The sequence below is a fragment of the Hemicordylus capensis genome, chromosome 6, assembly GCF_027244095.1.
Source record: "Hemicordylus capensis ecotype Gifberg chromosome 6, rHemCap1.1.pri, whole genome shotgun sequence".
NCBI classification, from domain to species: Eukaryota; Metazoa; Chordata; class Lepidosauria; order Squamata; family Cordylidae; genus Hemicordylus; species Hemicordylus capensis.
The window spans coordinates 54,563,281-54,590,529 of NC_069662.1; the positions used below are offsets into that span (position 1 = coordinate 54,563,281).

A 27,249-nucleotide genomic window follows, 5' to 3' on the forward strand; every position below is an offset into this window, starting at 1 on the left:
TTGATTATCAGCCAAAGCAGTCCTTTGAATTGTAGTTCTGTGAAGGAACTGGGGATGTCAAAACAGTGCTTTCCACCTCAAAATGTCCTACCCAATTCCAAGGCTCTTTGGGAGAAGTCCTGCCAGTTAAGCAGGACCCACAAAGTGTAGATGCATCCCATCTCTTAGATGAATTCTACTGTCGTAGGGTCTTTTGAGGGCTTGCTTGTGGCAGTTCTGTGTCTTGAGATCAAGCACAATGTTACTTAAAACTCCAGGCAGGAAGTCAGAAATGAGAACATAGGAAGCTGCCTTACACTGAGTCAGACCACTGGTCTCTCCAAGTCTTGGTAGCAACTTCTCCTAGTTTGCAGGCAGGAGTCTCTCTCAGCTCTACCTTGGAGTTGCCAGGGATGGAGCTTGGGACCTTTGGCAACATGCAAGCAGGCAGGTGCTCTTCCCAGAGTGGCCCCATCCCCTAAGGGGAATATCTTACAGTGTTCACACGTCTCCTATTCAGATGCAAACCAGAGCAGACCATGCTTAGCAAAGGGGACAATTCATGCTTGCTCCTCCACCAACTCCTTGGCACAGGAGAGTGAAGTGTGAAATGGTGAATCAACGTAGCAATAGCAAAGCTCATAACTGTGATCCTGCCTAGACCTCCATTGCTGTCCACTCCTCGTTGTTTCTTAAAGCAGGTCATAACAAGATGCTTTACTGCGTGATTCTCATTCCTCTTCTCCTCTTTCACTCTCTCTCTTTAGGAGTCAAAGAGCAACTCAGGAGCATCCACTGTACAGCGATCCAAGGTATTTGCCATTGCAGTACTTATGTTCTGGCATGGATATCTCTCCAAAAGAGGCAAGAGGGTGGTAACAGAAAGACCTTGCTTGAGGTTGGGGTGCTCAATGGCTGTGTACATTACCATTGCATTCTTGTCCACAGGGGGGCAGTAAGAGAAGAGGAGCTGCTTAATCTCCCAGCAGTCTTGGTCAAGCAAATAAATTATGACCAATAGATCTGTGCAGGCAGGGCTTAATATAAGCTAGGATAAAACTTTGGAATCTGCTTTATAGTTTGGTATGAGCTACAGAATTTGTGTAATAATAATAAAGGAGAGGGTGCTTAGCACAATTTTAAAAACCACTCGGAATGGTTAGTCAATCCTTATGTGGCATTTGTGGTTAGAATATTGAACTCCAATTCGAATTCAAAAGGGGAAGCTTCTAAGCATGATCAGCCTCAAGCCCCTTTTTAGTAGAGTTGCCATGCCCCCCAAAACTCCGGGTTTCACCTGGATTTTAAGCATCTCACCCAGATTGCTTAGCCCACCCAGATTTGCCCAGATTTCAGCTTTCATTAAAATAAATAAATAAATAAAATAAAATAAAAGCTAAGCTCTAGCCCTTGTAGAAGTGGAGTTATGGAGCAAAACATGCCGTCACTATTCTGCTCAAAAACGATTTTCAAGCCAATTTACATAATATGCAAATTAGACACCCAGCTTTGGAAAGTTGGAATATGGTAACCCTACTTTTTAGAAGGTAATGGGCAGGATCCAGACTAGTTGGTCATGACTAACTACCATTGGTCTCAATGAGACAAATTCATCATGACTGGCTTAAGTTCCATGAATTTCCATGGGACCTACTCATGAGTAATTTAATCTGGCTGTTCCTGATGTTTATGACAATGTTTTCATATCACTTTCTTTGGGTATGTCCTTGCCGAAGGTGATTTCCACCAATTTAAAAGCAGTTAAATATCAAAAGCAACAATTAAAAGGGTAAAACAGAGTAAAAGCCACTTTGATAAAATAGCATAGCAAGCAAACATTATATAGAAAGTTTCCCCGTGCTTTCTAAATGATATCTGTGTTAGCGATAACCAAACTTCCCAGGGCTGGACCTTACATTTTGGCTCCAAGACCTTGTTTGGTTTGTATCAAAAGCAGCCCATTCCTTCTAGAATTTTGGGTCTAGAATGTGGCTGGACCACAACTCCCATCATTCTTAGCCGCAGTGACCTAGCCATCTGGCCTTAGATGTATCGGTACAAAGTACTTGTGATGGAATCCACATTTTTCATATCTGTGCCCAGAGGGTAGTCCCTCTATGGTGTTTTTTTAAAAAATCTATGACTGGGATCCTCCACTCCCCTTTTGCCTTGGAAATAGGATTTCATGGCTAGATAAACTGAGAAAGGAACACAGGATAGGCAAGAGCTCCTGAATAAGATTTTAAAAACAAACTCCATTTTTTAAAAAAACAAACACCAAATCAAAATGCTGCCTGCAGCACAATGGGGTGATGGTGTTGGTGCAGGTGGAGAGCGGCAGCAGAGATAATTAATAGACAGCAAGCATAACAAACCTGTTCAAGCAGCATTGCTTTTCACTTGCCATCTGAGAAGGCTATCAGTTTTCAGATTAACCTTCCCTCTTACACCCAGTACTTCCATCTTGTTGCAGTAAGCCTCCATTTGTTAGCACACATCTAGTCCTTTGTTGTTTCCAGTATTAGAGCTTTGAATGCAGCCTTCTCAGCCTCAGCCCAATTTGCACTAAAGGTATAACAACGCTGGGCTACATGGCAGGGTTGCTGTATGTTGGCCTCAGGCTGATCTTCAGCATGTGCTATTAAAAGTGCAGGACTGTTGTAAGCCACTCTCTCAGCCTCAACCCTGCCCCCCACCACCTCCAAGATAACTTGCAATATAGGGATAATGGACTGTATTTGCATTGGCAGGGCTGCTTTAAAATGTTTAGAAATTCCAAAATGGTAACCTTTCCCACACAATATAAGGCTGAGAAAGAAAGAGCAGGGACTCCTCTATCTGCAGGTACCTTTAAAAAAAAGTGAGGGGAAGGGGCAATCTGGTGTCCAGTCACAGTTATGTCAAAATTCTAGATTTCTCCCTTGATGTCTATGGGTAACTCCCTTGATGTCTATTGGTAACTCCCTTGCTCAGGGGGTCATTTAAAAATGGCCACTCCAGTTTCAGCTAGGGCTTGCATAGCCTCCAACATTTCAGTGATGAAAATAGGGCTGTGCCTGTGAATGTGCAGAGGGGCATGGCCAAACAACATGGGAGGCCCAGTGTGCAATTCACAAAAGGTGTGGCCAAGTGACCTGGAGGGCATGGTGTATAATTCTGGCCATAAGTAGGCCACAAATGGAAAGTTGGTAAGAAGGTGAATGTGAAGCACCCCATTCCAAATTACCAAAGCAAATGAGCCGAGCCCATACTCTCCAGCATTTCACAGATGAAAGTAGGGATGCATCTGTAGCAGCCAATTTTCATGCCAAGGATTATTGCCCAAGTTGCCACAATTACACATTTCTGAAGCCTGGATTCCACTCACTGTATATAATGTGCTGCCTAGTGCCTTAGTGTTGTGCACCTGTTTGCATGCAAATGCACTAGGAACATGATGCATCCACCCACTCACTTAATTTCTAGATGCTGTAAGGAGGGAGCTGAATTCCAAGAATGGCAGCTCTAGCAACTCATGTGGAGGTGAAACTGAACAAGAGGCAAAAATAGGGACAAAATGAGAGCAGTGGCTGACATGATGTACAGCCCACCACCATAGTAGTCTGTTCCAACAGTCCCTATTTACCTGGGACAGTTCTGGAAGCAGTCCCTGGTAAATCAGTGGCTGACACGATGTATAGCCTATTGTCTTCATAATGGTCCACTCAGGCTGCTGTGGACTTCAAAGGCAGCTCCGATGCTGTTTTGAAGCCACAATTGCAGAAGCTATGTTTCTGGAGGTTTCCCCACTTACAGCAATATGATCTCTCCGATTGTTTGTGTAACTTTGTGCATGGATCTCCAAAGAACACATGTTTTATATGCGTGGAACAGAACAGGTGAATAAGGCCGAGTAGTTTGAGCCTCTTAGGTCTGTCTGAATATGGTAGCAACATATAAGCACAGTGAAAGGAAAAGAACCTGCTAAAATGCACTGATTATAAATTAGCCCTTCTTAAAGTTCCATATTATGGTTCAGAGGCATTTCCCCGCTTTTGAGCTATAAACTTTATAGTGGGTGGTTTTTTTCGTTTGTGGTTCTGACAATTGCTCCTTTGACCGCTTTTCCACTTCCCTGAACTCTCCAAGTCTTTGTTAACATCTTTTTGTGTGGCAAGAAATTCAGGACAAAAAAAATGCACCACTAATGTATGGAATTTGCTGACATAAGCTGTAGTGATGGGCCATGGTGGACAAATATGGCAAAGGCTACATGCTACCTCCAGGTCCAGAGGCAATATATTGGGGAGGGCAGTTGCTTTAATGACATGTTTGTGAACTTTCTGGAGGTTGCTCTTTTAGGATGCAGGACCAGAGGGGCCTTTGGTCTGATCCAGCAGGGGCTCCTCTTATGTTCTTACGGCCTTTTCTTCTTGTAATTCAGTCATTCAGCCTGAAGGCCCAGGTGAAGGAGACATGCAATGCCTGTCAGAAAACGGTCTACCCCATGGAGCGCCTGGTGGCTGATAAGTTTGTCTTCCACAACGCCTGTTTTTGCTGCAAGCACTGCCACACCAAGCTAAGGTGAGAGGGACAGAGAAGCAAAGTTTTATGCTCTGGGGGAAGAGGAGGGCTAAGTTAGCTATTCCCACCCCCACCCCATTCATTTCACACCAATGTGGCTTTATTCCAGCCTCACTCCTCTCCCAGCAACACAACCAGGAATAGGCTCAGCATGAAGTAAGAGTGTTGGTTGGGCAAGAAACCAGTTTTATTTCTTCAGGATCCTGCAGTGTGCACTGCGTCCTTCACAAGATCTGTCTAAAATGTGGGGTAGAGCCAGAGGGAACAGCCTTTGTTTTCGCTGTGGCAGAAACTATGTCAAAGTTTGGTAATAGATCAGAAAAGGGAGAAAAGCTATATTTCTCCCACATTTCACTTGCATATGTGGTTTTAAGGGCACATATGCAAAGTCACACCTTTCTGCTTCTTCGTCATGGTCCCTGTACTTCACACTGAGGGACTCTGTGCATGCGTGGAGACCCATTAGGGAATGTTCCAAGACTTTAATGCTCTTTAGGTTTAGGTGGGAAAGAACCTCTCCCCCACCTGGCTATCTTCTATATATTTATTTTTCCTAGGCGTACCCGTCGCTAATCCCATGTGTGGCAGTTCTCGTAAGAGCAGCTGCCTGTGGGATAGGGATGGGGACACAGTGGTGGTGGTGGGCCAGGCCAGCCGGCCGCTGGGAACAGGAGGCTGTGGCAGGCCGGGCGACAGGAGAAGGAGGCAGCAGCAGGCTGGCCTGGCCGCCGAGAGCAGGAAGAGGCGGTGTACCAGGAGCAGGAGGTGGCGGGCCAGCCTGGCCCGACTGCCAGGAGGAGGAGGCGGCAGCAGGCCGGCTGCTGGGAGCAGGTGGCGGTGGTGGGCCGGCCTCCAGGAGCAGGTGGTGGCGTAGGGCTGTCCTGGCCACTGGGAATTGGCAGGTGGGAGGAGGTGGCCGGCCTGCCTGCCTACCTGCCAGCCAGAAAGTGCTGGGCGGGGAGGGGGGAGAAGCAGGCGGCGGGGGGGGGGGAGTGAGTAGCGGGCCAATTCTGGCTCTGTGAGACTTTGTCCCTTGCTTTTGATTTTCTTCCCTTATTTTAGTGTTACCCTTCCTTTTGTCCTTACTCTCGCACTCCAGTATTTTATTTCTCTGTTCCTTCTTAGCATTTTTAGTTAAGCGTCCCTCTCCACTTCCCCACACCTTGTGGGGGGTACATGGCTAGTAGAATTGCCTTTAGGAAATGCGGAGGTCACTATGCTAAGACCCCATCTTCAGACACCACCAGTTCTGCCTGCTGTGTTTGGGGGAATCCCATGTTACAGAGACTTGCCTACATTGCCAAAAATTCACCAGCCAGGTACACTGTAACAGAGCTGCCAGGTTGAAAGCTCTATTGTGGGGAAAAGCTCTCCTTCTGCCTTGATGTCCCCTACTTCAACTCCTATAGAATCACTGAATGTTGAGACTGGAACAGGGAATTGACCACACACACGCCCAGGTACTTATCACCATGGTATCTGCGTTCTCTCTGCTGCTAGCTTGTGCTCCTTCGGGACCAACAGGGTCTTTGGCACCCACTTTACCACCGGTCACACAGCTCATGGCGGGACAATCTGTACTAGTGGAAAAATTGAAGGAAAAGCCTTCAAACTAAAGTAGACCCACCTAAGAAGTAAATAGCTACTGTGATCCCAGCTGTATGAATCACAACCCAACAACCCTTACAGAAACCTTCAGGGTGCAACCTTCCGAAGGTTCCAAAGAAACTTTTGAGATCCACAGTCTCGGTATCTATACAAACTTCTCCGGTACCAAATGAGCTCTCTCAGATACCAACCCTGTTATCACAACCGATCCTGTAGGCACCTGCACAATCTAATAGCCCCCACGACCTCAGAGATGAATTTGAGAGAACCACCAGAGTACTCCCCAGAGAGACCCTTGAAGCGGGCATATTCACTTAACTCCTATGATTGGTACTGCCACAAGCGGAGTCACCGCTCCCCTTCCTATTCTCATGACAGAGAAGGATACTTCTTTGATGATTGCTGTGATGTAGATAATGCTGTTATGAGCAGAGATACGACAACCACAGAGGGTATTACCATGAATGCTATGATTACAGCATGTATTACCCTCACCACCAGAGGTCCAGAAGTAGGTCCCATTCCTATCGCCTAGATATCAGAAGATCGCAATAATCCCCTTCGAGGCGCACTTGTTCCTCTCGATCTCGGGGCATCTAGATTGCCCAAGAGAAAGAGCACCTTCACCATTAACTCTCATTGACACCACCAACACAGTAGGATCGCATATGACTACATTAAAAATGCCTGCTCCTATACCAAGCACCAACAACCAACCTAACACAGAACAGGCAATCATCACTACGCAGACCTTGCCTCAGGCACCGTCACTGTATTCACTGCTGGACCTGTCATCGGCAACCAGAGGTGGATACCCTCTCTCAGTCCCCCCACTCTTCAGTGCAAGGAATGGACTCAGATGAAGACCTAGTTTCCCTAGAGATTGTATCTGGGTCAACCCCATCTGAATATACTGAGGACTCTAAACCAGTGTTTCTCAACGTTTTTGGAGTCATGGACCAGTACATTATACATGTGCTGTTTCCTGGACTAGCAGTTAGTAAAGGGGTCACCCCCCACCCCCAGGCACCCCCCAAAAAACAATTTCAGGCAGTTCTCTGGAGCTCATTTACAGGCAGCCCTCACTCCTGCATAATATTCATTTCAAGGAAGTGAAATGAACATTATCCAGAAGCAAGGGCTGCCTGGAAATGAGTTCTGGATAGCTTCCGGTGGCCCCTGCCAGCCCAAAATTGTTTTTTGGGTGTGTGTGTGAGATTTTTATTAGTGATGCCTCACGGACCGGTACCCAATGCCTCGCGGACCGGCACCGGTCCACGGACCGGTGGTTGAGAAACACTGCTCTAAACCACCATCTCCGTCTTAAGACTTAAAAGTATTCTTGAAGCAGATCCACAGGAACATAGGAAGCTGCCTTCTACCGAATCAGACCATTGGTCCATCTAGCTCAGTATTGTCTACACAGAGGGCAGCGGCTTCTCCAAGATTGCAGGCAGGAGTCTCTCCCAGCCCTATCTTGTAGATGCTAGGGAAGGAACTTGGGACTTTCTCTTCCCAGAGCAGCCCCATCCCCTAAGGGGAATATCTTACAGTGCTCACACATGTAGTCTCCCATTCAAATGCAAAGCAGGGCAGACCCTGCTTAGCAAAGAGGACAATTCATGCTTGCTACCACCAGACCAGCTCTCTTTCACAGGATGGCAGTTTGCACATTAAGGAGCCTCCCCAGAGCAACACAGCCTCCGCTCCTTGATCTGATTGATTCAGATTCACATTTGGTGGTCTCCCTCCCAAGGAACTCTGCTCTACTAGATATGACATGGGGCTGCTGGAAGAAACAGTCAGCTTTGCCGCCCACTTCTAAGAAGATAGATAATTTCTATATACAGTCAGAGGGATGTGAATTTCTACAGAAACACCCAGTGCCTAATTATAAAGTAGTGGAAGCAGCCCAGGCCAGAATGAAAAACAAATCAGTCTCTGCTCCAGTGAACAGAAAAGGCAGGAAGCTGAATTTCTTAGGAAGAAGAATATACTCTACCGCCATGCTGCAACTGAAAATAGCTAACTACCTGGCCTGTATGGCCATATATAACCACCTGCTCTGGGAGAAGGTGACACCTTATGTCGATCCCCAGGAGGGCAAAGAAGCAATTTTGGCACTACAGAAGGAAGGATGCTTTCCACTTGAATAAGCAGTTTCTACACACTTTGAGACATGAGACAGACAGCGCAGCCTGGAATATGGCAAGCTCCATCATACACCCACGCCACACTTGGCTGCCCTCATCAGGCCACTCTCAAGGTGCACATGCAAAATGAGCCTGGCTTTCGATAGACAAGCACTTGTCAGGGAGAAGACCAATGAAACAATGGAGAAAGCTCAGAAGCTGCACAAAACAGCGAAGTTGATGAGTTTGACATCTCCCACCTATATCAGATCTTACAAGGGTCTCTCCACTCACTCCACACACCACAGCCTCCATCTCCTCAAGCTGCTGCTACTCAGACCAGTCTTTTAGTCACTCAAGATACCCTCAATACAGAAAGTGTGTGCACCGAATACCTAAACCTCAGCCCAGATCAATGGCCTCTTTCTCTAAGAGGAAGACTGGTTCAGAACTCAACTACGCCCTCGCCTGGAAGTATGGGACAACATAACCTCAGACCAATGGGTATTAACCATTATCCAAATTGGCTATGCCATCAAATTCCAAGATACTTCTCCAACCTCTGGGATATGCACCACATGCCCCAATCCCACTCTGTGGGAAGAAATTCGGTCCTTATTGGCCAAGGGAGAACTGATCAGGGACAACAGTCCAAAAAGTGTTCTACGGTTGTTCCTCGTCAACCGTGGGTTTCCCAATAACGGATTTGAGTATCCGCGAATGGGAAATTGTGGTAGGTCTTGCCAACCACAACCTGAGTATCCGTAGTTTGGTGAGATTTTTTTGAATTTCGGGGGTCAGGGGTGACCCCCCCCTTAACTGTTTTTTTTACAGTCTTTTGTGACCGTGATTTCCCTAACCCTGTTTCCCAATGTTTTTAATGCCTTGTCAACCGTGAATTCGCCAACCGCATGTTTTTCCGGGAACAGAACCCTCACTGTTGGTGAGGGATGACTGTACTATTTTACCATCCCTAGAAGAGACGGTCTGTGACTCATTATGGATCTTTGTGACCTACAGGAAATTTCGCATGCTGACTGTTACCTCAACCCTACCCTTCCTCTACAGGGGCATGTGGTTCACTTCCATAGACCTGGAAGTCACATACTTTCACACCTCACATCTCTTTTTGATCAGCACCGCAAATATCTACATTTCCAGACCAGTGCCCAAGCCTTCCAATCCAGGGCCATTCCGTTCAGCCTCTTGGCAGCCCCACTTCATCTACATGAAGTGCATGGCTGTCGTCATGGTGCACCTACTTTGTGCACCTACAAACTGGGGTGTGCATTTTCCCCTTTTTAGGCGACTGGCTCTTGACCGCAGACACCAGGCAGGAACTACTAGGCCATATACAATCAACACTGAAACTCCTTCAGCATTTAGGCCTCAACGTGAATTGGAAGAAATCCAACCTTACACTGTCTCGGGTCATAAAAATTCTAGGTATCATATTTGATGCAAGAAAAGGAGCTATTTTTCTTCCCACAGATCGTATCTGAAACATTATGTCACTAACTCACTCGCTGAGGTCTTACCCTTTCTACAGGGTGCACACAATTCACTGTGTCTTGGGCCTTATGGCGTCTACTACAGCAGTCCTTCCCCTAGCACGTCTGAGGATGAGGCCACTACAACATTGGCTCCTGGACAATTTCAGTCTCCAAACACAGCCTCAGTCCTTCAGGTTACATATACTTCATGTAGTTCAAAGACACGTCTCTAGGGATGTACGAACCGACTCAAGGTTGAGCCGGTTCACCATTGAACTGGGCCGGCTCAAGGGCTTGCCCTCAAGCCAGACCAGGCCCAGTTGGGCTCAACCTCGAGCAGGGCCAGCTTGGGGCTGGTTCAAGGTTCTAAGGTGTTGTTTTGTTTTTTTTAAAAAAAGGTCAGGACACATGCCTACAAAATGGCCACCATGACCATGGAGAGGACTGAATCAGCCCGAAAATGGGCCAAAACAGCCCAAAGACAACAAGGGGGAGGCCAGTGGAGGGAGGGGCCTCTTTTCTGCAGCTGCGGCAGCACCCCCCTGAAAGCCGCTGAACCTGGCAGTAAGTTTTTTAAAAAGTAAAGGTCCAGAACCTTCTAGAGATGAAAAGTAGAGAAATTTTTGGCAATAGCCCCACCCCACTTTGTAACCACTCTGTGGCTCTTCTGCTCTGCTCTTTCAGTTTGCCGCCTACTGTCACAGACGCCATCCGTATGAGGAAGAGGGAGATAAAACACCATTGAGAGACTATTCCCATCTTCAGAGGAAAATACCTGTTTAATTTTAAAATTTTAAAATTTTTCCCCTTTTAAAATTATGTCTTTCCTCCATCTTGTAGTTTTCTGATTTTTGTTCTTGCCTTTGAATTATTCAGTCCCCCCTCCTCCTTTCCCCGGCCCACCCTTGGTCTATGGCTAATAAAACCTCATTTAAATGCTGCTCATCTTGCGCGGCTAAGCTAATCATCTCTGACGGACACTCTTTCTGCTTGTTGTAGGGGAAGGTCACGGGGTTGAGGCTTATATAATCTGTAGTGGCTTCACGGGGGAGGCACACCGTAACTGGTTTTGTCCAGACTTCTGGACAAACCCTTTGAGCCGATGGCTACCTGTGATCTTCGGCTCCCGACAATGAAAACAGTCTTCCTGGTGGCCATCACCTCAGCTCGAAGTGTAGGGGAACTCAGAGCCTTAAGAAAGGATGACCCTTATCGGATCTTTTATTAGGAGAAGGTAGTTCTATAGACAGGTGTCAAATTTCTACCTAAGATTGTGTCTGAATTCCATAGATCACAGAACATCTGTTTGCCAGTTTTCTTCCCAAACCCTTCCTCACCAGCTGAAAGAAAGCTTCACACCCTAGACATATGACTGGCTTCTATGTGGAGCACACTACCCCGTTCAGATGGACCAATTGCTTGTTTCTGACACATGGCCTTCTGCAGCAAGGACACGGAGCATCTGTGCTGTCTGTTTCTCAATGGATTGCTGCCACCATCAAACTCTGCTACCAACTTGCAGCTCATCAGCCCTCATTGCTGGTGCGGGCACACTCAAGAGCGCAAGCAGCTTCTACAGCCTTTGACAGGAGTGTCCGCATTGAATCAATCTGTAGAGCCGAGACTTGGGCCTCACTTGTGTCGTTTATACATTGTCATGCCTTGGATGTACAGGCCTGTCAGGATGCTGCCTTTGGGAGAGCAGTGCTACAACCACTCTTTGCACGATAGTCTCACCTGCACACTTATCCAGCTTGTGATGCACCCATCAGTGTGAAGTACAGACCAAGAAAAAGAACCTCAGATTGCTTACCTGAAGTCACCTAGTGATCACCTGTATTTTCACATGCCCTTCCAACCTCCCCACTGCAGGCTGTGGTGGCAGACTTTGTAACGGAGGCATATTACTGTATATAGCCAGGTAGGGGAGGGTTCCCTCCCTGCCTAAACTTAGAGCGCACTAAGAGCTTGGAGCCCCTCAGTGTGAAATTACAGGTGGCCACTGGAAGAACGTCAGTTACGGGTAAGCAACTTGCGGTTTTCCGCTCACCAGTGGGGATTAGAATCTTCATTCCAGCCATCAACATATATTTGAAGAGTGGGAGGTGGGGAAGGGCATTATTCTGTTTTCCCTGCTGTGTGAGGCGGTTGAAGCAAATTGAGGGCTATGTAATCTGTTAAGCCTTGTGTGTCCTACAGTTAGGGACAGTACCAGAAACCGTTATTTGAAGGAGTTTGCAGTCACTTTTTCATATGGAACATTCACCCTGTGTGGCAAGAAATAAATTCTTGAGCAGTTTCTTGTTCTTATGCAAGTGTAGCCCTTTGGACTGAAATAAATACAGCGTATGGACTATGGAGAAAGGGACAACTTCAGATAGGTCCAATGGGGCTTGTCTGAAGAGGGAAAAGACTTCTCTTGGATGGCAGGTGGACCTGTGAATGAGAAGGTGGATCGGACCCATGAGTGATGGGGTGCAGAGATGAGTGACGCAGTGGGGTGGAACTTCCTCCCCCTTTTCCCTACCGCTCATGGGTTCAGTGAGCCGAAGGAGCCTTGAGTCTCAGAGAATACTACTTAATTGTGTGGGAAGGAGGAGCCTACATTTGTAAGAAAATGAAGCTTTTTGAAAAGGTTTTACGAGATGCACAGTGGCAGAGACTAGCGAGATATCCTGTCTCGCTCTCTTTTGAAAATAATATTGTTAGCATTTTATAGTGCCTTTGAGTATTCAATGTAATTTTACATGCACTATCTTGATGTAACCCTTACAGTAACTCTGCAGGATAGCTCAGTATTATTATGCCCATCTTGCGAATGGGGGGCAGGGGACTGAAGCAGAGAGTTTTGCTTAAGACCACACCGGAGAAGAGAGATGCACACCAGGGATTTTGTCTTGGTCAATACTCTGCACTAACACATCTTCCTCCTAGAGGAGGGCTAGTGAAATGGTCACTTCTCTGCTGGCCCTGACATGTGCCTCTTCTTCCCTTCCAGCCTGGGCAGTTACGCAGCTCTCCATGGGGAATTCTACTGCAAGCCGCACTTCCAACAGCTTTTCAAGAGCAAAGGCAACTACGACGAGGGCTTTGGGCGCAAACAGCACAAGCAGCTCTGGCTGCAGAAAGAGGTGGAAAATGGGACTGAGACCGCATGACGAGCCTGCCCCTCTTTCTTCACTTGGAGAGCCTCGGCGCAGGGATGAACTGAGCTGATGGAAAGCAATGGAGTTGGCAAGGCTTGCTGGGAGTAGGGAAGGCTAGGCTGGGCTGCTGCAGAGTTTGGTTCTTAGGATATGGGGGAAACAGGTGCCTGTATGTCTGTTTGGGCTGAGGGCTGGGGAATCTACAAATCTCCTAGAATTGCCCAGGTGGTGAGACTGGAGACCAGAGACCAGTGCTCAGTCATGCAGGAACAGGATCGCCCGTGGGGGACAGAGGTAATACTGGTGGTGATAGATATTGGAACAATACTTCCAAACTTTTCAGCTGGATAAGCTATAAATGAGATTCTACCTCTGGTTAGTACGAGTCCTTTGCTCACTACACAATCCTGCGTACCATTTTATAACTTTCTACTAGCAGTGGCAATCCACCCATGTTTTCTATTTCTATTAAACTGCTGAGAGGAAATTGCCCAGCTACTATCTCCCTTGCCACTGAACCTTAGGACAAACTTTCCAGCAGGTTTTGGGTGAACCCAATGGCTGAGGGTAGTGCAGCGCCATGGATACAGAAGCAGCCAGCACCTCTACCAGCATGACTGTAACCACAGTTCTCCCAATCACCACAAAGAAACAAATGACGGTTATGCCGGTAGTGCAGCTTTACTTCCAGAAGGTGCTGTTGCTTGTGCCCACAGCAGTGATGCCACAGTAATCATCCCCATTTGCTATTACCCATACGCATGTCAGTCTGTGTCTTCCAAAATGTTAAGGTACTATCACATTCACCCAATTTTGGAAGGGGAGATGACGCACCACCCTTGTAAAACAACCAGCTACCTGAATCAACAAGGCTTCAGTTTCCTAAGGACCTTTTAGAATGGGGCAGGGAACAGAGTGAATTCTGTCACTTCCGCTTTACTGTTAAAGACATTTTTGCAATAAGCCTGTGCCTCTTCTGCCATGGGGGAATTGTGCTTCTCCTGCCCATGTAAGATGTTCCCCTTATGGGATGGAGCTGCAGCTGATTGCATCTGCTTTGTATGTAGGTCCTGGGCTCAAACCCTGCCCTCTCTAGGTGCAGCTGGGAGAGACTCCTGCCTGAAACCTTGGAGAGCTGCTAACAGTGTAGAAGACAATACCAAGCTAGGTATTGTCAGACCAATGGTCTGACTCAGTAGAAGGCAGCTTCTTGTGCTCCTAGGTGCCTGGGATAGGAAAGGCTGCATGTGCTCAGCTTCAGATATTCTAACAAACATGAGAAGGGTAGCATAGTACTACATGTTCTGTCAAAGTTAACAAGTTTCTTCTGTCGTTGTGGAAGACAATAAGAAACAAACTTGTGCAACAGTGATTGAAGCTTAAACTCCCAGCCCCTATGCAAAACTAATGGTGAATTGAGACATGAAATGGACTCCAAACCTTGCACCCTGGTTTTCATCAGCTCAGTTCTGCCCAAACATTCAGCCTTAAATCCCGGGGAAATGTTCAATGTGTCTCTCTTTTATATTTGCCTTTTTGAGTGGTACGTGGTAAACTGAAGCACGAACTCGTGGTGTTGTGTCCAGAGTTGCGCTGTCTGCTCTCTTTTGATTATTTTTGTAATATAGGTTTTCTGAGCCTTTCTTGCTTCATGTTGTTTTGTGAAAAGGTTTGAGAAAGGAGTTTACATTCCTCTGCCAACGGATTTCTCCATCAGCATGAAAATGTTGGCAAACTACACAAGAACAAAAGCAGCAGACTTAGTTAATAATTTCTAATTTTATATATAAAACAAATTAGAGGCTCCATGTGTGTTGCTGTAAAAAAAGGTATGTCCCAAGCATAGGGGGGATGGAGTCACAGCTCAGTGGTTAGAGCATCTGCTTTGCAGGCAGAAGGTCCCAGTGTCCCTCTCTGGCATCTCCAAGTAGAGCTGAGGAAGACTCCTGCCCGAAACTTTGTATTCAGTTCTGAGCTAGATGGACTAATGGTTTGATTCAGTATAAGGCAGCTTCCTATGTAAGCAAACAGCAACATGGAGGGTAACCTACTTCATATGATGAATGTTTAGCAGTTTAAGTGCTTCTGAGGACAGGAGGCACAAGACAGACAACAGGAGCACCAGAGATATTCAGTGTCCTAGGTTGTATAGACAGAAGGGAATGAGCATCCAAAGGCACCCCACATGCCTGGACTACAGGCTCAGCAATAGTGAAACTGGACACTTGAGTCTCACTCTTCAGAGCCATCGCGATATGGCCCTCCTGCCATGGGCTTCAAAGGTAAACATCTCATGAAATAAGCTGCTGTTCACAGGAACTCCAGCCACCACAATCCAAATAGATTGCCAGGCTGGAAGATTCTACAGCTACTTTGCTACAGCAGGGACAGCCACGCTACAATTCCAGTTCACAGAGAATGCTGAGGCTGAGGGGTGTGTGCGCATGTGTGTGTGTGTGTGTGTGCGCGTGCAGTAGTGGTGGTGGAGAGAACTTAACAGAAAAACCCTTGCAGAGAGAGTGAGTGAGGACCTTTCTGCTGCCTCTGAATATCCAATCATCCACTGATGATACCAAAAGGCACGTAACAAAAACAGTATTAGCTGAAAACAATAGTTTTATTGTAAGTAAAAATGATACATTGGCCTGGCTTTGCACTGCAAGCCCTGGTCAGTATATATATTTATAAAATCAGAAAGAGACGAGTGGTTCAAGGTCCTCTGTACACTCCAGGTTCTACAATGTTTCTTCTGACAAAATGACACACAAAAGCCCATGGCTTTTTTGTTTTTAAATTCTAGGGCATTCCCTCTAATTCTCAATAAATCAAGCCACACTATTAGAGGAATTGTATAGACATATAGCAAGTTACTCTGTATAGGAATTACTCTGGATTGCAGATCAGTGGCTTACAGGTCCCTCCAGACACACAATTTCCTGAGTGGCAGTTTCAGAATTATTTCATGAAGGATGAAATCTTTAAGTACACTTTGGTTGAAGCAAACTCAGCTGGAGGAAGGCCTACTGTGTTGGGGATTGAGACATAATACTGTGGACCAGAGTAGAACATACAACTGATCCCAAAGTCAAATGCAGATCTAGGTCAAACCAAACTTTAGGGGTTACTCCCTTTTGGCTATGTGTTTTTCCTGAATCTCTTCACCGGAAACTTTGCCCAAAAGGTCAGAATTTAGGCCAGCCCTCACAACACCCACCCTGGAGTAAGTAGCAGCTCTCCTAGAGGACAATAAGAGGTAAACATCTAAGAATGCAAGCTTTCTTCAACCTAAAAAAATTCCCTTAGATGTTTATGAATAGTTTCCTCCTGTAATTACTTGTACATAATATTCCAGTTTAGCAGGATGCCCGTGGGTGAACCTGGAGTATACAGAATCGTCATGCCAAGTCCAAAACACCTTTGTTTCCTCACATATGGTTATGACCATCTTAGAAAATGTGAATTTATCCTTTAGCAGTCCATTTTGTCTCTATAGGGAATAGGAACTGGATAGTAAAGCTAAACAATGATTTTCAGGAGGCCACAAAGTGCTTGTGAGAAAATGTGCCAGTCCAATGATTAAGGGGCAGAAAAATTACTTTCTGACCGGAAATACCTGGGCAAAGGGACAAGTCAGAGGAGAAATTTGATAGTTTTAGACTAGCATACTTTTAAGGAGAAACCCATCCTTCCTGAGCATTGCTTTGGAGTCGCAATACAATTTCTTCATTCCACATGCTACAATCCAAAACCAGTTACATGAATATCTTCCCCAGTTGTGCTTTCCTTCTTGGATCACTTAAGTCCAGCAATTCACATAATCCTTAGGTGCAGGACAATCTGCTTTAAAAAAAAAATCCAGATTGAAATGTTGTGGCATAGAGATGCCTAAGGTAGGGTTGTGCAAATAGGCAAAGCTGTTTATCCTGAAACTGACCTGGTGCTTTTACTGAGATCACACTGGAGATCTCTGCATGGCTTGCAGCTGTGTTTTAATGAATTTGCAGTAAGCCCAGCTAGGCATCTATGAATAGATCCTGAATGCAGCCTATGGACTTGATGGCCCCAACTTTCCTCCTCGGGATTCTATTATTCCTGTCTATTTGCTGTCCCACCCATCCCTGACCCCAGACCAGTGAGGAAACAAAGAGTATATTTTGGCTTAACATATATTGTTATAAAACCATAATCAAATTCTCTGCAAAACCAGCTGCTTTTCTCCCCGCCCTCTTTTAAAATTCACAAAGGTGTCAATTTCCCTCCTCCCCAACTCATAACAGTTGCTAATATATATATATATATATAATCAAATATGATATTTTACAATATAAATTAAAAAAGTATGAGGCATCATCACAATTTGTTTTACATGATAAAAAAGCTTAGAGTGTGTGATACAAACTACATTCGTAAAAGTGCATTGCTGACCATACAAGTAATGCTTTGGCTTATTTCTTATGCTGAATCAGTGGCCCTGGGGCCAGGTACTGGAGTGTATCATACAAAGGGGCAGCCAAGCTGAAATACCACATTCTTGGAGACAGGTGTGTGGGGGAGGAAGGAATACCCGCTGGGCATTTGCAAAGTCACTGAAAAACAACAAGAGTTAAGAGCAGAGTTCAGGAGAGCAAGAAGAGGGCTTCCATCTCTCAGTTTAGCTGCAAGCCCCAGCAAGATACAAACATGTCGGCAGGTGATTATAACAAATACATTGCACATTTTTGGGCAGCAATTGCTCTGAAAGGAGAACAAGTCACAATATTTTTCTGACCTCTGGATTTTCCCACCATACAATACCATCCATCTTGAAAGTAATGTACTGGAAGCCTTAAGCAGTAGTCACTTTGCACCTTGCCACTGCTACAAGGCTGGGGACAGGAGGGAGAAGGAGGTCCTCCTATCTTTGCCACATTTATTCATGCTCCATTCGGCTTCAAAGCTGTTCCTGTTAGCCCACTGAAAGCATTGCCTGGTCCTTCCCTTTGCCAAGACATCTAGTTGTTAAGTTGCCATCCTGCAATTTAAGCAACCATCTGCACCCTTGTGAAAGAGCTTGCAAGATGAGATCAAACCTTGACTTTGTATAAGTGAACTGCACCTAAGATGACTGTTTGTAAGATTCCTTGGCTGTAACAATAATGGATAAATATATATCTGTTTTCAAAGCCAACAGCAGGCAACGGAAGCAATACAACCTGCACAATAGGATTTTAAAGCATGACAAATTGATCAAAGCCTTCAGCCGTCCTAGGAAGTCGGATCTTGAGCATTAAAACACTCATTTAGTGCATATAAACTCCCTAAAGGGTGATCATGCCAAGCTTTACCTTAAAAGAGCTCCACCTGATCACATATGGTTCTAAATCCAAAGTTTTAGAAGAAACAAAAACAACCTTAGCAATCAAAATTTGTGGGACTAAGGTATTTCACTGTGGGCAATTCCTACACTGGCCTCAATTCAATTTGCCAGAAGTGCCTCTCTCAGATTCCCAAGATTGCTAACCAAAAAATGCAGCAGCATTTGCAACCAGCCACCTTCTATATCACAAGCCTGTAGGCAGAGATGGTCACCACCAAAGCTTTTGTGTGCAAGTCTAGTGGCCTTTACTGCTCAGTCTTGTAAGTACCATTTATAAAACATTTTATCCAGGATCACATGAAAATCTCAAACCTCAGTACAGACTTTTAAAAAATCCTGTCTGGGCTCAGCAGTGTTCCCCCCACACCCTTCCCTGAAGTTAAGATGTTGACAACACTGATATCATCTTTGGTTAAAAGGACTGGCAAAATAGAAATATGGCACCAGTGGCGATTCTGAAGAAGGGGACTTGGGTGAAAGAATGGAGACACAAAAATCTGATTTACAAGGACATAATCAGGGTCTTTTCACAGAATGGCTGCAACTGTAGTACTCTGTTAATGGTGTGAAACTCCGAGAGGGAACTTTTTCAACAGCTGCAAGCAATAGCTCTCCCTGGGGCAAAGTACAGATGCCAGGAATTTTTCATGGAAATCCCCATTTGAATACAGCATGTGATACTCTGTGCTAAAGCAATTCACATAATGGCACATTCTGTCACCTGGGTTAGTTTTTAAATCAAAGGGACATTCCATATATTTTTCTAGGGTGTTTTTTGTTTCTTACAGTTTATTTGGCTTTGGCTATTTGAGAAAGGAGCAGTAAAGTATGGGAGGTACTATAACTGCCCCAACTACAGCATCCCGCTCAGTCTCCTCCTGTGGCTTCTAATAAGTCACCAGCCACAGCCCACATTTCCAGCTTTTATGGTTTCTCCTGAAGATTAGAAACTTCCTTAAAAAAATAAATAAGAAATAAATATTCAAAGTACGGATTCTCAGGTTGCTGATTTTTGAGCCAGATACTAAATCCTGCATTAGCCCACAGCGACTGCGTAGACACAGAATGCACAGCTCTGTCCCAATGAAGCAGAATCCCCTCGTTTCATTCAGAGACTCTAGGCTGCATTGTGCTTGTGTTCCACTGGAACCCCCAATCTCGTCATCCAGAAATGTGGATAGGAGAGAAAGAGAAAAGAAAGAAGAAAGGACACTCTGCCTCCAGCTTCATGGTTTGTCATTAGGAAATAACACTATCCACGTATTTTTCTAAATCAATATATTCTGAACAACTTCAGATGCTGAATACTTAGGAAAAATATATAATCATTATTATATATAATAATAATAATAAATTGAGAGCATGTTCTCTATGGCACTTGGCTTAATAAGGTCCTGTGGAGTTGTGAAGCATGAAACAATAGTATAAGTTTAACACGCACTTTGGTAGCTTCTGGCAGCGGTCACAGGTTCTGGTTCCTCCCCTTTCACTTTGGATCAGCTCCTACCACATAGCTACATTCAGGTGAGGTTCCCTTCCAGCTCACATGCCACCAGCATCTTGTGGTAGTAAGCCTTTGCTAAGCAGGGTCCACCCTCGTTTGCATCTGACTGGGAGACTGTGAACACTGCAAGATATTCCCCTTAGGGGATGGGGCCGCTCTGGGAAGAGCACCTGCCTGCTTGCATGCAGAAGGTTCCAAGTTTCCTTCCTGGCATCTCCAAGATAGTGGTGAGAGAGACTCCTGCCTGCAACCCTGGAGAAGCTGCTACCAGTCTGTGTAGACAATACTGAGCTAGATGGACCAAATGTTCTGTCTCGGTATAAGGCAGCTTCCTATGTTCCTATGCTGACACCATGTCAGCACACTGACAAGGACAGAGATGTAGATGTAGGCTGCACAGCTGCTGAAAGCTTCAGTCTAAAAATGAAGGCAATATCCCAGTAAAAGCAGCTGACACCCTGCCTTGTTCCTCACATATTGCCTGTTTAGACAACCAGGACAACTGGGCCAGCATTTGGAAGATGCTGCTCTGATATGGGGCACAACACAGCATCCTCAGATGTGAGGGTGCTGAAAGCCCAGGAAGAAGTGCTGTTTGAGGGAGGTAATTCAGTAGGGGAGCTGTGCAAAGTGATGCTGGAGCAGCTCTTCAGCTGAGGGTCTCTGCCTGGCTTCTACAAAGATCCGCTTTAGGAAGTCCCGGCAATGTTCTGAAATGTGAGAAGGGAGTTGGGGGTTGGTTGGCTGTGTGGCAATCTTGAAAATAGCTGCCATGGCTTCATATTCTGCCCAGGGTGGCTTCTCCGTTAGCATCTCCACAACAGTACAGGCAAGACTCCTGGAAAGGAAGAAGAGCAGCAGAGAGGGAGAAACTCAGACAGGGTTATTTTTTTTCTATCTATCTATCTATCTATCTAAGGTTTTTCAACACAGAATTTGATCTCTATATCTAAGCAGCTCACCGTTAGGTAATGCACCCTTAGCACTGTAAGATATTCCCCTCAGGGGATGGAGCCGCTCTGGGAAGAGCGGAAGATTTTGAAGTTCCCTCCCTGGCTTCTCCAAAATGGGGCCGAGAGAGATTCCTGCCTGCAACCTTGGAGAAGCCACTGCCAGTCTGTGAAGACAATATTGAGCTAGACAGACCAATGGTCTGACTCAGTATATGGCAGCTTCCTATGTTCTTAAGACCACAAGGTTAGTAATACAGCTGGTATTACTATAATTCAAAAATCTTCCCTCTCAAAAATACTGCCCTCTTACATGGCATGCCAGTATAGGGGATTTTTTTTTCCCTTAAAAAAGAAGGGGAGCAACTGCAAAGAAGAAGAAAGTGGGGTGAACAGTGTCGGTTTCCTGTTCTTTTTGTCTTTCACCCCAGTAAGAGCTGAGAAAAATTTCTATCAGGGCTGGTGAAATGTGCCCCTCTTCCCAGGGAATGAGAAATTATTGAAAATAAATGGCAACCATTATTACACTTTAAAGATTTAACTCATATCTCTGAGGTAAATAGGGAAACAGGCTCACTCACACAGGCCTTGTCCCCTTAGCGGTGACAGTGGCCTCTTCCAATTTACCTCAGAACTGCAAGGCCTGCATGCTCTTGTTTGGCTTTTATCACCCTCCAACCTTGTACCTCATAACTAGAAGGGGCTGCTAAGTTCCCTGCAAGAGCCACGGGACCCAGGACTTTTAGGCATGACAGGCAAACATCCAACAGGTGCAACTTTACTTATATGAGGATGGTAAAATGAAACAAAATGAAGGAAGAGACCGCTGTTGTATAGAAGCAGCAACTCGAATACTGTTAAGCATTTCAGACCTCTGTGACCGAACAGGCCTAATCTATCTCAGAGACAAGAGTTAAACCATTCAAATGTAATTTCAAAAGATTTCTCTTTCCGGGTGATGGTAGGGAGAAAATAGAGGGAGAAAGATTGTTTTTCTGGAAAAAACGGGCCTCAAAATGACACTTCCCCCTAGGGAGAGCTGGTCTACCAAGTGGGATCAGTGGGTAGACCAGTCCTTTGCTCTGGACTCTGTGCATCAGCCCACCTTGGAGGGCAGATCTACAAGAAAATGGTGTGCAAATTGCCCGAATCGATTTGGATGATTTAGAGCTGATTCATCAAGGCAGCTGGCCAAGCCAGATGCTTTCAATGAATCAGTTCAGGAGGGGTGGTGGTGGTGGTCTGTGATTCTATCTTGAATCAAATCACAATTTGTGCACAGCCCTATAGCAGGAGAACTGAAGCATGAGATCCATGGCTATACGTTTTCTTGACCCTTGTCCAATATGGATTATACCATCTGTCAGGGTGGTTGTTTTAGAAGGCCTGGTAGATATTGTAAATGCTTCTCTGAGGGAGGGCAGGATGCCTTCCTATCTTAAGGAGGCAATCATTAGACCTCTTCTGGAGAAGAATGAATTGGATCCATCAGAGTTAAGCAACTATAGGCCTGTCTCCAACCTTCCATGGTTTGGCAAGGTAATTGAGAAGATGGTGACTTCCAAGTTTCAGGAAGTCTTGAGGAAACTGATTATCTAGACCCATTTCAAACTGGTTTTTGGGCAGGCTATGGGGTGGAGATTGCCTTGGTAGGCCTGATGGATGATCTCCAATGGGGAATTGACAGGAGAAGTGTGACTCTGTTGGTTCTTTTGGACCTCTCAGCAGCTTTTGATACTATCAGCCATAGTATCTTTTAGACCATCTGAAAGGGTTGGGAGTGGGAGGCACTGCATTGCAGTGGTTCCACTCCTAACTCTTGGGCAGATTTCAGATGGTGTCACTTGGAGACTATTGTTCTTCAAAACATGAACATGCCTGCCTGGAGACAGTGATGGGCTGGATGAGGGATAAGAAACTGAATCCAAATACAGGTGAAACTCGGAAAATTAGAATATCGTGCAAAAGTCCATTAATTTCAGTAATGCAAATTAAAAGGTGAAACTGATATATGAGACAGACGCATTACATGCAAAGCGAGATAAGTCAAGCCTTAATTTGTTATAATTGTGATGATCATGGCGTACAGCTCATGAAAACCCCAAATCAACAATCCCAGAAAATTAGAATATTACATGGAACCAAGAAGACAAGGATTGTAGAATAGAACAATATCGGACCTCTGAAAAGTATACAGTGTACTGTGCTTGATTGGCCAGCAAACTCGCCTGACCTGACCCCATAGAGAATCTATGGGGCATTGCCAAGAGAAGGATGAGAGACATGAGACCAAACAATGCAGAAGAGTTGAAGGCCACTAATGAAGCATCCTGGTCTTCCATAACACCTCATCAGTGCCACAGGCTGATAGCATCCATGCCACGCCACACTGAGGCAGTAATTGCTGCAAAAGGGGCCCAAACCAAGTACTGAATACATATGCATGCTTATACTTTTCAGAGGTCCGATATTGTTCTATTCTACAATCCTTGTCTTCTTGGTTCCATGTAATATTCTAATTTTCTGGGATTGTTGATTTGGGGTTTTCATGAGCTGTACGCCATGATCATCACAATTATAACAAATTAAGGCTTGACTTATCTCGCTTTGCATGTAATGCGTCTGTCTCATATATCAGTTTCACCTTTTAATTTGCATTACTGAAATTAATGGACTTTTGCACGATATTCTAATTTTCCGAGTTTCACCTGTAAGATGGAGGTACTTATTGTGTGGGGCTGGAACTCAGGAGATAATTTTGATATGCTGGTTTTGGATAGGGACATACTTGCCCAGAAGGAACAGACACACAGTCTGGGAGTGCTTCTGGATCCAAAGTTCTCCCTGGTGTCTTAGGTTGAGGCAGTGGCCAGAGGTGCTTTCTATCAGCTTTGGCTGCAATGCCAGCTACATCTGCTCCTTGAGATAATGACCTCAAAACAGCAGTACATATTATGGTAACTTCCAGATCTGACTACAGCAATGCACTCTGTGTGAGGCTGCCTTTGTACATAGTCTGGAAACTGCAATTGCCTCCAAATGCGGTAGACAGGTTGGTTTCCGGGTCATCTCAAAGAGACCATATTACTCCTATATTAAAAGAATGACACTGGCTACCAGTAGGATTCAAGGCAAAATACAAAGTGCTGGTTATAACTTATAAAGCCCTAAACAGCTTAGGCCCAGGGTATTTAAGAGAATATCTTCTTCACTATGAGCCTCATCACCCATTGAGATCATCTGGCGAGGTTTGTTTGCAGTTGCCACCAGCTTGTCTGGTGGCTACATAGGGATGGGCCTTCTCTGTTGCCACCCTGAGACTCTGGAAAGAGCTCCCTGCTGAAATGAGAGCCTCCCCATCTCTGACAACTTTTAAAAAAATCTCTAAAGACACATTTGTTCACCCAAACTTTTTAAGTAGGCATATGGTTTTAAATTGTTTTAAGGTTTTGATTTCTGTTTTAATTTGTTTTATGTTGATGTAAATCACCCAGAGATGGAAGTTTGGGGCAGTGTATAAATAAAACACACACTAATGCACAGAATTGGGGGGGAGGGGGACGGGACGACAAGATGTGTTCATGCCCTAAAAGGTGAACAAATCACTTTTTGACTAAAGGTAATCCAAAATAGGCTTCAAATTTCAGGAAAGCTGATTTTAATAACTATTGTTGCTTCTGACTTCCTCCAAAAGAGGAAGTTCAATAACATCTGGGTACCCAAAGTTGAGAATCCCTGGGCTAGATTATAATGTGTGCACACTTCGCAGGTGGGCATGCACATGGCGGGTGTGTGCCCAGACCTGGTGTGTGCAGGTGCGTCAGATATTTCCAGTTACTTCCAGTAAAGGAGGCAACAGGGCGGTATGCTGCCTTCCCGATGGACTTTTTAAAAAAAGGAGTGCCAGCAGGGGGGAAAGTGGAGGGAGGGGTAAATGCACCCTCCCCCACCCTTAAAGATGCACTCTCCCCTCAAACCGGCAGAACCGCCCGCTGTTTGAACTGGTTCAGAGACCCATAAAGGGCCTCTGAAACAGTCCTGTACACATCCCTAGTTGAAGAAACTAGATATGTATAGCCTGGAGAAGAGAAGTGAATGGGGACATGATATCAAGTATCTGAAGGACATTCACAGAGAAGATGGTAAAAACCTGTTACCTTCTGTCCCAGAGGGAAGGACTAGATCTAAGGGGCTTAAGTTAGGAGGGTAGATTTCTGCTGAACATGAGGGGAAACTTAACAGTAAGAGCAGTTTGACAATAGAACCAATTATCTAGGGTGGTGATGGGCTCTGCCTCTCTGGAGATCAAACAGAGTCTGGACAGTCATCTGTTGGGGATGCTCTAGCTCTGAATTAGCTGCATTGAGCAGAAGATTGAACTAGATGGTCTACAGGGTGACCTCCAACTCTACAGATTCTATACTACAAGTAGTATGCATGGTTTTTATAAAGAAGGTAAATGCAGTGGTGTGTGTGGGGGGGGGGTGGAGTGGTCATACTTCAAGCCATCTTTCCATGATCTACTTTAAAAAACAATATAGAAAATGCAGTTTCTGATGAAAAACTTGGATGTTTCCTGGAAATCAATCAGAAATACAACATAGCTTAAGACAGATTCAACACAGGCCCTTGCTCCTCTAAGAAATTTTGCAAGCCACAAGTGACACTTTTTCCTCAGCTACTAGCCCATGGATCTCACCAATTCAGAAAGTTTTGGGCCACTGCTAGTGGCAAAGTTCCATTTTGCTCTGACACACACTCTGCCCTCAAGGTCCTTGGCATATATTTAGGAAATTCTGGTCCCTCAAATAGCCACCATGTCTGTGGAAGCTAGTGGATGGCCAACAGAAGCATCACTGATAAGCGAGACCAAAGCCAGAATCAGCAAGACTGCTATAGCAGGAGAACAGAATGTGCTTAAAAGGCCACAGTGAGCCATGTTTCTGTTAGGCAACTTCATGAAAGATATGGAAACTCATTTTCAAGAAATGCACTGCACTTCTAGACATAATTTTAAAGCTCAGGAATCTCAAGTCTGACCAATGCACTGCACCAAGTGAGCATGAAGGAACAACTCCTCACCAGACATCAGCTTTTCTTCCATAACCCTCCCCGCTGATCACTTCTGGACTCATCCAATAGGGTGTACCACTGACAGAACGTATGCCAGACCCAGACATGCAGATAGTTTGTAGTCGCTTGCTGGCCCCAAAGTCCCCAAGCTTCACATTGCCTGCTGAGTCTCGTAGAATATTGGCTCCTGAGATAGGGAAAGAAAGGGCGAGGGGGAGAAGAAGCTGTATGCATACAGTTCAGCAGTTGGATTTACAACCTCTGGTTCAAAGTTACTAGTATTCAGTATAGATCATCCATCACTGCCTCCACCTTGCAGGACACTAGTGGTCACTAGGGAGGGGAAAAAAGCTGGAGGTAGGATGAGGGAGCTGACCGGAAGGTGAATTAATGTGTAGTTAACAATTCCATTGTTATCGTATAATAAAGCCACTCACTACAGGACAGTACATAGCCATACAGGGTGGGGGAGGAGTGAGTATATATACACAATATTCGGGGTGGGGGGAGAATTTAAGCAAGTGGCTATGGGATACAGATGCAAGTAAGGCATGAAAAGGCGTTTGTTCTCCTGCTAGGAAAGTGAATCAGGAGGCAGAGATGTCAAAGCAAAGTCTGCCACAGGCCTCTTCTCAGCCACATCCCTTCCTTAAGTATTGCCCCTGATGTGTCTCCATTTCCAGGAACAGTGAAGCATAACCGTCACTCCCATCAGTTTCTGAACACACAGTTTAAATTTATGGCCTCAAGTGATGTTCTAGAAATGGACAAAGGCAAGGTGTGTCCAAGCCAGTAATTCTTCCCACTCAGCAGAGATCATTATAGGAGATGGTGGTGACCACACCGAATTCCAGGCTCAATCACAGCCAACACTACATTCCCAAGTTTTTTTTACATATGAAAGCTCATATCTCATTAAAGAGGTGCAAATCCTGCAACTGGTCTTGTCCTGGCCTTTGCTTCTCCTCCATTTTCTTTGCTCTGTTTCTAGATTGACCATTTACACTACTCACCATAGAAAACAGGTTAATTTATTTTAGCAATAAGTCTGGCTGCTTCATTATCCCGATTCATGCCTTTTCTAGCACACTATCAGCTGGGTTTGGAGGGCTTTAGTGCAAGGTGAGGGAGAACAGCACAGGATCAGTAGTACCTTTTTTAAAAGTGTCCAACACGGAGATGGCAATTCTAAGAGGAGGAAGTACACAAGTACAGCACACGTGGGAAGATTAGTATTTGCATAATGAGGCACAAAACTGAAATAAAACACTAGAAGTGTGCTGATCTAAATGCACCCAAACCAAAGGTGGGTGGGTGGGACCCACTGCCAGCATTCCTCTCCCTTTCTGCCACTGGGGATTACACACACACACACACACACACACACACACACACACACACACACACACACACAGTTGTCACTTCAGGGTGCATGTACACACACA

The 27,249-nt window shown here is 45.3% G+C and overlaps 2 protein-coding genes across 3 annotated transcripts in view; one reads left to right on the plus strand and one right to left on the minus strand.

The window, feature by feature from the left end:
* Positions 1 to 14,563, plus strand: part of LIMD2 (LIM domain containing 2) — a 37,974-nt gene extending 23,411 nt beyond the window's left edge. For both annotated transcript variants that reach the window (XM_053259047.1, XM_053259048.1), the window contains exons 3-5: positions 747 to 791; positions 4,403 to 4,542; positions 12,774 to 14,563. In XM_053259047.1, coding sequence (XP_053115022.1) covers positions 747 to 791; positions 4,403 to 4,542; positions 12,774 to 12,933 — 345 coding nt within the window. In that variant the 3' untranslated portion in view covers positions 12,934 to 14,563. The remainder of the gene's footprint in view (positions 1 to 746; positions 792 to 4,402; positions 4,543 to 12,773) is intronic.
* Positions 14,564 to 15,519: 956 nt separating this feature from the next.
* Positions 15,520 to 27,249, minus strand: part of MAP3K3 (mitogen-activated protein kinase kinase kinase 3) — an 85,444-nt gene continuing 73,714 nt past the window's right edge. The window contains exons 16-17 of the mRNA XM_053266300.1: positions 25,814 to 25,991; positions 15,520 to 20,619 (exon numbers count right to left, since the gene is read on the minus strand). Coding sequence (XP_053122275.1) covers positions 20,391 to 20,619; positions 25,814 to 25,991 — 407 coding nt within the window. The 3' untranslated portion in view covers positions 15,520 to 20,390. The remainder of the gene's footprint in view (positions 20,620 to 25,813; positions 25,992 to 27,249) is intronic.